Below are 10,032 nucleotides of genomic sequence, written 5' to 3' on the forward strand. Positions count from 1 at the left end.
AAAAGAAAAAAGAAAGAAAAAAGAAAGAAAAGAAAAAAGAAAGAAAAAAGAAAGAAAAAAGGAAAGAAATTGGGGCGAGGGCAGCTGCGGGGGGAGCGGGCCCGGCGGCAGGAGTGACTCGGGCCCGAGGCCGCGGTGCTGCGCTCCCCGCCCGGCCCCGCTCGGCTCCGCGCTGCCTGCGCGGGGTTCCGCGGGTGCGGGCGAGGCTCCGCGGTGAAGCCCAGCCCGGGACAGCGCCCGGCCGCTGGCACCCAAGGCGTGGTGCGCATAACCCCGCGGCCTTTGTTTAATGATTTTATTGAAAGAAGGAGACAGTTGTGGGGAAACAGGTTTGACAAGGAGCTGCATTTCCCCCTCGAGGGAATAGCTTTTTTTCACCCCTCTCTCTCTCTCTCTCCCCCTCTTTCTTTCTGTTTTTGGTTTCCCTTTGACATCAAAGTCAGTAATCGGTTCATTGCAGTGTCAAGATCATTATTTAATTTATTTATCTCCACGAGTTAAATTGCTACACACCTGCAGCCGGGCGGGAGGGTTGGAGGGATAACACGGCGCAGGGAACGGGAACCAAACACAGCGAGCAGAGGCTGCGGAGGGGCGAGCGGGGCGGGAGGGGGACGGCGAGGCAGCGAGGAAAAGAGAATGAGAAGCAGGAAGAGAGGAAGAGTAAAGAGAGAGGAAAATAGGAGAAGAGAAAGAGAGAGGAAGAAAGAGAAGGAGAACGGAAGAGGAGAGAAAAGAGAAGGGGAAAACGTGAGAGGAAGAGAGAGGGAGAGAGAAGGAGATAGAAGAATTAATAAATAAAGATAAGAAGAAAAAAAAGTAAAAAGGAAAGCAGGAAGGAAGGAAGGAATGGGGGGGAAATGAGTGAAAGGGGAAGGAAGAGGGGAAAGAAGAAAGAAGAGAGCGAAAGAAAGAAGGAAAGTAGGAAGGAAAGATCCCCGCCAAAGTTTCCAGCCCTGCCGCTCCGCGCTCACCACCTCGCCCCGATGTTTCCCCGAGGCCCCGGCCCCCACCGAGCCCGTTCTCCCCGCAGCCGCCGGGGCGGCCCCGAGGGTCTCCGGGCTCAGGGGTACGGGGCGTCCCCCAAAGCTCAGCCGCGGTGGGGAGCGGGGCACGGGCGCGGTGCCCCCGCTTTGCCCCATGGCCGGCGTGGCACGGGAGGGCGGGGGCCGGCGCTCCCCCCGCCCGGCTCTGCCTCCGACCATTGTCAGACTAATGCGGCTGGATGTCGGAGGACACTGAGCTATCGGTGTTATCAGCCGGGCTGACAGCGCCTGTCAGCTGGGGTTACATCAGCGCCCGCCGCCGCCGCGCCGCCCCACGCCGGCCGCATCCAGCCCCGCGTGTCCCAGCGGATCGTCCCGCGGCTCCCAGGCCCTCCCCAAGCCAGCTCCTTTAATTGTCCTCATTTGTAAGAGCCGTTTTGTCATGCTAAACAAGGCTGGAGCAGCCATTCTAACCTCTCCTTTCAGCCCTTTTCTCCTCTCCCCTTTTGTTTACCTTCGCCTGATCTCTCATTTATTTATCTATCTATTCTTCCCCCGCTTACCCTCCCATTCAAGCCCCATGTATGTTAATTGTGTTACGCCGTTTAATTCTAACATCGGTCTCCAAAGAGCACTTAATGAGCAAAGCACATCCAAACACGCGGCGCTCCGGCTATTCAGCCCCTCCAGACGGATCCTCTGCCTCTTCCTCCTTCCCCTCGTCTCTGCCCACCGACTCCCTCCCTCCGCCGAGGGAAGAGCCCCCCAAACATCGCTAATTGATCCGCACAAGATGCTGATTCCAAACCACCCCCTTTCCAGCACCGCCACCGCTCCCCTCTCCGCTCCAAATATTTCCTCGCACCGCTAAAACTTCAACGCCGCGGAGGCAACTTGGACAAACCCGGTTCCCCGACGGGACGGGACGGGACGGGACGGGGGGCGGGGCGGGGGGGAAGCAGCCCCCCGCAGCCCCTCGGTTTCGCTCCGCTCCATCCCGTCTTTTCGCAAGTTTTCTCCGCCCGCGGCCGCGTTTCCCCGACGGGCTCCGAGCGGAGCCCGGCCCGGCCCGGCTCCAGAGCGGCCCCGGCCCGCGGGGCTCGGGGTGGGCACGGGGAGAGCCGGGGGCTGCGGGCGGGGGTCGCGGCGCCCGCAACCCCCGGGGTGGGACGCGGGGCTGCGTCCCCGCACTCACACCACGCACTTGCCTCGTTTGATGACAGATTGTCTTTATTCAAAACGTCTTTGTTCAACAAATGAAAAGGTTTAACGAGGTAAAATCCTGCCGGATACATCTTAGTTTCTGTTTCTTCTTGCCCAAGACATTGTGAAAACATATTTAAATTGCCATCGGTTTTTATTCGGTTTTTCGTTATTATTAGTAGTAGTAGTATTAATTTTTTTTTACAATTCTACTGCCTGACTTCATACCTGACGCTCTGTCTAAAGTAAACTTAGATCTAGTCTCACTGGATCACACAAATTTAAGGACTATCTGTTTTAAATTAAGCAAACACTATCATATGTTTTAAATATAAATGTTTCTCCCGTCTTTTTTTTCTTTTTTTTTTTTCTTTTTTAACTTTGAAGAACCTTTTTTCTGACATGAAAAGCAATTTTACCTAGTAGTACGTGGTGGCAAAATATATATATATTTATATATATATAACACAGCTGATCTCGTCTTTCAATGTGCAAAAGGAAAACAACGAGGGAAAAAAAAAAAAGAATAAAATCAGAGTAAGACCGGGACTTCCCAAAGTCAAGTCCAAGTGACAAGAGACCCTGGAGAACTCATAGACATTAAGAGAATAAATAAAAATCGAAACCGCCTCTCTCTTTTTTTTTTTTTTTTTTTTGTCTTTTTCCCTTTTCCTCCCCGCTTTGTCCCGAAAGGGCAGTTCAAGGTTCGCTTTTCTTTTCTGTTTTTAAACACATTTACAACTCTTACAAGTGCCGGGCTCCTATCTGCCCCGGCGATTGCAGATCCCAACCGAGCCAGGGGCCAGCTCTCGGGGCGAGCTTTAGGCGAGAGCATCTCCGAGGCAGCGTCCGCGTCTGTCCCGGCCCGGCGGCGGGCGGCAGAGTCCTGGTTCGGGTGGCCTTTTGCTCCTGCAGGTTTTATGTACATGCACACACGGAGGAATCCCAGTTCCAGCTGCCAGCCGGGGTGGGGGACACACGCACACACACACGCCTGTGGGGGTGTGGGTGGGTGGGTGTTACATGGCAGTCGCGTGTGCTGAAGAATAGGGGTCTATCCCAGTCTTGGTCATGCCTGGGAATAATATGTAGGCAACTGGAGGTTGCAAACTGGAAGCCGACCAAGCGGTACAGTTACATGGCACGACATAGCCCGGGTTAGTTGGCGAGGGGTGAGTGTGGGTGTGTTGGCTGGGGCAGCTCAAGCTGCCGAACGCCCCGTTCTGGTATCCCAAGGTGGAGGCGTAGGGCAGGGTGCTGGTGGCTAAGGTGTGAGGAACCTCAGTCATCTTCTGAATGGCGCTGGAGCTGAACTGGCTGGGGTCAAGTAAGGAGTAAGGTGCTGAGGTGGGAGGCAGGAAAGCCCTGGCCTTCTCCGGGGAGCTCAGCAGCGAGTCAGTGGCCCCCACGGGAAGCCCGGCGGCCTTTAAGGGATCGGTTTCCCCGAGGTAAGGCAAAGGGAAGACATACCTGTCCTTTTTCAGCAGGTTCTTGGGCTTGCGCCGCGGCCGGTACTTGTAGTCAGGATGCTCCTTCATGTGCTGCGCCCGCAGCCGCTTGGCCTCGTCGATGTACGGGCGCTTCTCCGCCTCGGAGAGCAACTTCCACTCCGCGCCCAGCCGCTTGCTAATCTCCGAGTTGTGCATTTTGGGGTTCTCCTGGGCCATCTTGCGCCGTTGGCCGCGGGACCACACCATGAAGGCGTTCATGGGGCGCTTGATGTGGTCGCTGGGCTTGGACATGCTTCGGCCGGGCGGGCGGGCGGGCGGCTCTGCGGGGCGCGGCGCGGCGGCTCGGGGCGCCGGACGGCGGCGGCAGGACGAGGAGGAGGAGGAGGAGGAAAGGCAGGAGAAGGCCGGAGGAGCCGGAGGAGCGGCAGGAGCGGGCTCAGCTGATCATCACAGATCCTCCGCCAAGGCCGTCCCCGGCGGGAGCCGTGCCGGGGCGGGGCGCGGAGCAGCGCGGAGCGGCGCGGAGCGGAGGCCCGCGGGGCCCGGCGGGCACTAGGCGGGCGGGGAGCCGCCGGGCGCAGCACCGGGCCGGCGGTGGGGACGCGGGGCGGTGCGGGGCAGTTCAAAGGCGCGGGGCTGCGGCGGGCAGGCTGACATAGCGGCAGGGCGGTCACAGCGCGGCCGGGCGCCCAATCAGCGCGGAGGGGGCCCGCTTAAAAAGAGAGGGAGAGAGGAAGGGCGAGAGGAAGAGGAGGGGAGGGGACAGCGGAGGGAGGAGGAAGGAAGGAGGGGACAGGAGGACCCCCCCCCACCTCCCCCCCCCCCCCCCCCCCCCGCCTTCCAACGCGCGGATTAAAAGGAAGGCTTTTGTCAGTCGCTGCGCTAATAGCAGCTGTGGAGGAAGGGGGAAGGCGAAGGGGGTCGTCCCCATCTTCCTCATCCTCCCCCATCCCGGGGGTGTGCGGAGCGGGGCCGCTGCCAGCGCCCTCCAGGCTCCGCCGCCGCCGTCGGGGCTGCGAGCGCTGCGCTCCGCCGTGCGCCCACCGCTGTCCCGCTTCCCCCGCGCTGCCCCCGCCTTCCCCGCGCTCCCGACCGCTCTCCCGCTTCCCCAACCCCCGCCTTCCCCGCTCCGCAGCCCCGCTTAACCCCGGGAGCCGGCCCGCGTCCCGGCTTGCTTTGAATAATTGCCTGCCTCCCGCGAAACGCCCGTGGGGAAAATATTTATTAAATGGAAACAATTGTCCCGGCTCCCGGGGGGGACCGCGTTTGTTCCGGGCTTATTGGTTTTTAGCACCTGCTTTGGTTAACAAACCTGCTCCGAAAAGGCTCCCCCGGGCCGCCCCCTGCCCCCGCCCGCCCGCGTCCGACAGCGACCGGGGAGGGAAACGAGATGTCGGGGGGTGCTCCCGGGACGGGCGGGGGGCGGCCGGCCCGGCCCCTGCGGGATCCCCCCGCGCCTCTCCGCCCGAAACTTCGCCTCCTGCCCGGGGGGAGCCGCCGCCGCGGGCCGCTCCGTGCCGGGCCGCCGCTCCTGCGGGGGTCTCGGCTCCCCCCCAAATAATATTAATAATAGAATAAACAGCCTTCGCCCTTATTTCCTCCTTCTTCGCAATAAATGACTTTCATTTCCCGGCAGAGCCCTGTGCGTGCGGAGCCGGGGAGGAGGATGAAGATGAGGAGGAGGAGGAAGGAGAAGAAGAAGAAAGGGGCGAAAGATTTGGACTCCGCTCACCTGGACGGGGCCGGCAGCGCCCGAGGCTTCGGCTCTGCCGCCGCCGGCTCTGTCCCAGAGGCTTTTTTCGTTGCGCCCAGAAATGCGCCGCGAATTTCGCAGCCCGCGCCAGGACCCCCTTGCCCAGAGCGGGGGCGGCGGGCGGAACCTCCCCGGGCGGGACCCTCCCGCTCCGGCACCGCATCTTCCTCAGGGAAATCTGCCCCCCTCCCACGCGGGATCCCCCGAGCTTCTCCCCACCCCCAGCAGCCGCTGATGTTCATATGGGACCCGCAAACAAAAAAAAGAGGGTGCAGGCGGCCCCTTCCCCCAGCTGCCCCCCCAGAGTCGCCTGTGATGTGGCCCCTTCTCGGGGACCTCCGCGCCACGCGTGGGCCCGGCGGCCCGGCTGGACGCTCGCCACGGGCCGGGGCTGGGGTGCCCGAGCGCTGCTCGCCCCGACAGGCACCCGCGGGCTTGGCCGTGGCCGTGGTACGGTGGCAGGCGCGGAAACTTCTTTTTTACCCCACTTTTTTGCGTGGAAACAGCGCTATTGGCAGCCCCGCGGAGCTGCCGCGCTCAATGTCCGCGGGGGAAATTCTCCTGGAGCCGCTGCCCCTCGCCCCTCTCCTCAGCACCGTGTGCTTTCCCCTCCGACGGTTAAAACACAAAATTCCCTTCGCTTTTATTGTTTCTTTTCAAATTCTTCGAAGGAGGGGGAGAAATTGTATCGCTCGTCATCCCCCCGCCAAGATTAAACGAGAGGAGCCGGGCGTCATTCTCAAAACTCCGGGTAGCAAATCGTTCGGGAGGTAGCGATGGCTCGCAGGCTCTGCCTGCTCCCGAAAAGTCTTTCCAATCAGCTAATGTTGCTTCGCAATATTAATGATAAAAAATCGGCAGCCCGGCTTTCATTGGCTGCTTCCTCGCCGTGCTGCAGCACACACGCTCCATCAGCTCGGGGCATTTCGGGCTCCGGTTTGTTCATTTACATCCCATAAATGCCCCTGCTAGAAAGAGGAAAAAAAAAAAAATAGGAAAAGAAAGATTTCCTTCGAGATTCCAACGCTTCCATCCTTAAATACCTAAGTACTTCCATTTCCCCCCTAAATCCTTTGTCCTGGAAGGGCATCTGTTGCAGTAGCACATCCCCCGGGGTTGGATTTTGTCAACTTTGTACCCTTTTTTGGGGTTGGGGTTTTTTTCTTGGGGAGAGCAGCAATTTGCAGAGCGGTGACTGAAATCCGTTCCTCCTCACCAGCTTGTTTAGACACCAAAACTAATGGTGCGATTATTATTCCTGAATGATATCATGGTAATGCAGAGAGATAAGAACGGCCTGATAGGAAAACATTAAAATTATATTCTTGGAGATAGTTCATTTGGAGTAACTTTAAATTAGATGAGATCATGTAGCCCGAGATCCAGTATCAGCATAAATAGAGCTGTATTTCTGCCTTCAGCCTCCTCCTCCTCCTCGCAGGAATCACGGTTGGGCTTGCAGCTGCCAAAAGTGAGAGGTGAAGAGCTCCTAGAATTTGAAAATACCCCCGATCCAAACTTTATTTAGGAAATAATGGATCTTTAAATAACTTTTTTTTTTTAATGCTTCAGGCGCTTGGGAAAGGGAGGGGATTTTTAATTGATTTTTAATTGAAGGAAGCCCGTTTTGGAAACACTTCCAGGTTTCTGGGGCTTTCAGAAGCACTGAGGACACAGGTCCCGCTTGCTGTTCTGCGGGACCTGGTGAGATTCCCACCGCCAGGAATGCTTTTTCCAAATACCCAGAATTAGCTCCGTGCACAGACTCCCAGCAGGCATTGCCAGGCATGGTTATATTCCTGCTTTTCCCTCATATCTGGTTATTTTACATGCAAGTGCACACATACATTTCGTTATGCGTGTGCCACATATTAAAAAAAAGACCCTTTTAATCACATGCCATCAAATAATATTTTCTGGAAGAGATATATGGAAAATATATGCACAGAGCAGCTCATCCGGGCAGTAGCACTGATGTGTTCACAGATACTGTGCAGAACAGACCAGATACTTACAGGTTATTCTTTTTGCATTTTTACCGTGTTTCTTTCTCAATTTCATCCCCCAACCCTGAAAAAAGCATTTTTTTGACTCCAGTTACAGGGATCCAGCCTCCTGCACGGAGAGATTTAATGGAGCAGGTCGCTGCCCTGTGCATCCCTGACAGAAGAGGGGAGCAGTGATGGATGTGGCAGATTGGATCATCCCACAAGCTGCTCGCTCACGCTGGCCAACAGGAGATGCTCCCTGGGAAGGCACCACGTTCCGTGGGAGAGAGCTGGAGAATAACTTGCTTCAAAACTGAAGATTCCCCGCGCATTAGGACCTGGTTTATGCCCTGAGACAGAAGTTTACAGCCCTTTCCAAACCTAATTTTTGTCCTGCACGTTTTCTCCGTGTGTGACCCTACCTGATCCCACCCCACCCCTGCGCTCGGTGCATTTAGATCTCATTCCTCACAGGTGATCTGTCCACTGCTGCTCTTTTGCAGCACCATTTATTTTTGTGGCTTGCTGTTGATGAGGAAAGTGATGGATATTTGGGGGGATTTCCCTCCTGGCTCAGGCTTCCTGCAGGTGACAACCCTGTGGTGTGGCCAGTCACCCTGGGGAGCCACCAGTGCTGGGAAACCTGTGCCCTGCTGGCTCTGTGGGCAGGTCCAGCACTCTTCACTGAGGTGAAGGTCCTGATCAGTGAGCCAGTGCAATGCCTAACAGGAAAAATATGCCTTGAATTATATCAGCCTTCCCAGAGCATCAAATTCAGCACAGTTATGGAATCACAGAATCATAGAAGGGTTTGGACTGGAAGGGACCTTTAAAGGTCGTCGAGTCCAAGCACTTTGCGATGAGCTCTTCCACTAGAGCAGGTTGCTCTGAGTCCCATCCAACTCGAATGTTTCCAAGAATGGCGTGTCCACCACCTTTCTGGGCAACCTGTGCCAGGGCCTCACCATCCTCACTGTGAAACTCTTCTTCCCTCTGTCTCTCCCACAGCCCCAGTTCTCTGTGTGGAAGTGCTGCAGTGAGCAGTAAGAGTGCAGCCAGGCCAGCAGCCTCTTGGGGTGACGTTGCTGTCACTGTGGAGGACACCACGCTGCGCCAGAGAGCACCAAAACTTCTCCCAGGAATCAGGCAGCAGCTTGGACTCCATGGACTCCACAAAGAGAACCACCCTGCTGGAGGCTCCTGAGGCAGTGACACCTCCGTGCACCTCCTGAGGCCTTCTCTTAGCAACTTCAGTTAAACAATGAGTGGCTGAAGAGTCGTTCATCCTTCCCAGAGTGAGAAATGCCTGGTGGGAACCCACTGACATTCCCCTCCCGTGCTGCAGAACCCCATGGGTGCATCAGCCCACCTGCCCAGGCCAGGGTCCCTGGAGACCCCCCTGGATTTTGCTTTGCCTGCAGCAGCAGCAGGAGGCAGAGCTGATGAGTCTCTCCAGTAAATAAGTGCATTCACCACGGCCATGGATGTAAACCCGGGGGCTTGACACGGCATTGACTTCCCAGATATTGTATGGCCAGGGAGCCTCAGTCATTGTCAGCGGCATGAAGGGAAGGATAAACGACCTGAGCTCACGAGTGCAGAGCAGGCTTGTAAGGAGAGGCAGTATCTTTTATTAGACCAACTGATACAGTCAGGGAAAAAAAACCCGACAGGTTTTCAGGCACACGAGCTCTGAAATAGAAGCAACAACTTTCAAGAAAAGTGCCAAGGCTGAACTGTTTATCTCCGGCACTGCCCCGCCTCCGCTCCTGGGGAGGCTGACGGCTTCATCGCCGTGATCCAGCCGTCCTCCCTGGGCTGGGATGGAGCTCTGCATTGGGATTGCTCCCTCTGATCCTGGGCTGGGATGGAGCTCTGCATTGGGATTGCTCCCTCTGATCCTGGGCTGGGATGGAGCTCTGCATTGGGATTGCTCCCTCTGATCCTGGGCTGGGATGGAGCTCTGCATTGGGATTGCTCCCTCTGATCCTGGGCTGGGATGGAGCTCTGCATTGGGATTGCTCCCTCTGATCCAGCCATCCTCCCTGGGCTGGGATGGAGCTCTGCATTGGGATTTCTCCCTCTGATCCTGGGCTGGGATGGAGCTCTGGATTGGGATTGCTCCCTCTGATCCTGGGCTGGGATGGAGCTCTGGATTGGAATTGTTCCCTCTGATCCTGGGCTGGGATGGAGCTCTGGAATGGGATTGCTCCCTCTGATCCAGTCGTCCTCTCTGCTCTGGAATGGAGTTCTGGATTGGGATTGCTCCCTGTGATCCAGCCATCCTCCCTGGGCTGGGATGGAGCTCTGCATTGGGATTGCTCCCTCTGATCCAGCCATCCTCCCTGGGCTGGGATGGAGCTCTGCATTGGGATTGCTCCCTCTGATCCTGGGCTGGGATGGAGCTCTGGATTGGGATTGCTCCCTCTGATCCAGCCATCCTCCCTGGGCTGGGATGGAGCTCTGGATTGGGATTGTTCCCTCTGATCCTGGGCTGGGATGGAGCTCTGGATTGGGGTTGCTCCCAGCCACACATCAGGTGTGGAGAAACACAAGTCCAAAGCTGGAAGAAAAGCTCAGGGTAAGAAGGGAAGTGCCCTGCTGGGTTTGGTGTGTTGTCAGGTGAGCTCTGGAGTCGCTTTTCTCTGGGT

The 10,032-nt window shown here is 56.9% G+C and overlaps 1 protein-coding gene across 1 annotated transcript; it reads right to left on the reverse strand.

The window, feature by feature from the left end:
• Positions 1-3,208: 3,208 nt before the first annotated feature.
• SOX14 (SRY-box transcription factor 14) lies at positions 3,209-3,931 on the reverse strand. The gene has a single exon (XM_069024810.1). It carries the CDS (start codon positions 3,929-3,931, stop codon positions 3,209-3,211), a length of 723 nt encoding a protein of 240 aa, XP_068880911.1.
• Between the last annotated feature and the right edge of the window lie 6,101 nt (positions 3,932-10,032).

The sequence above is a fragment of the Aphelocoma coerulescens genome, chromosome 9 (genome assembly GCF_041296385.1).
Source record: "Aphelocoma coerulescens isolate FSJ_1873_10779 chromosome 9, UR_Acoe_1.0, whole genome shotgun sequence".
Classification (NCBI taxonomy): Eukaryota; Metazoa; Chordata; class Aves; order Passeriformes; family Corvidae; genus Aphelocoma; species Aphelocoma coerulescens.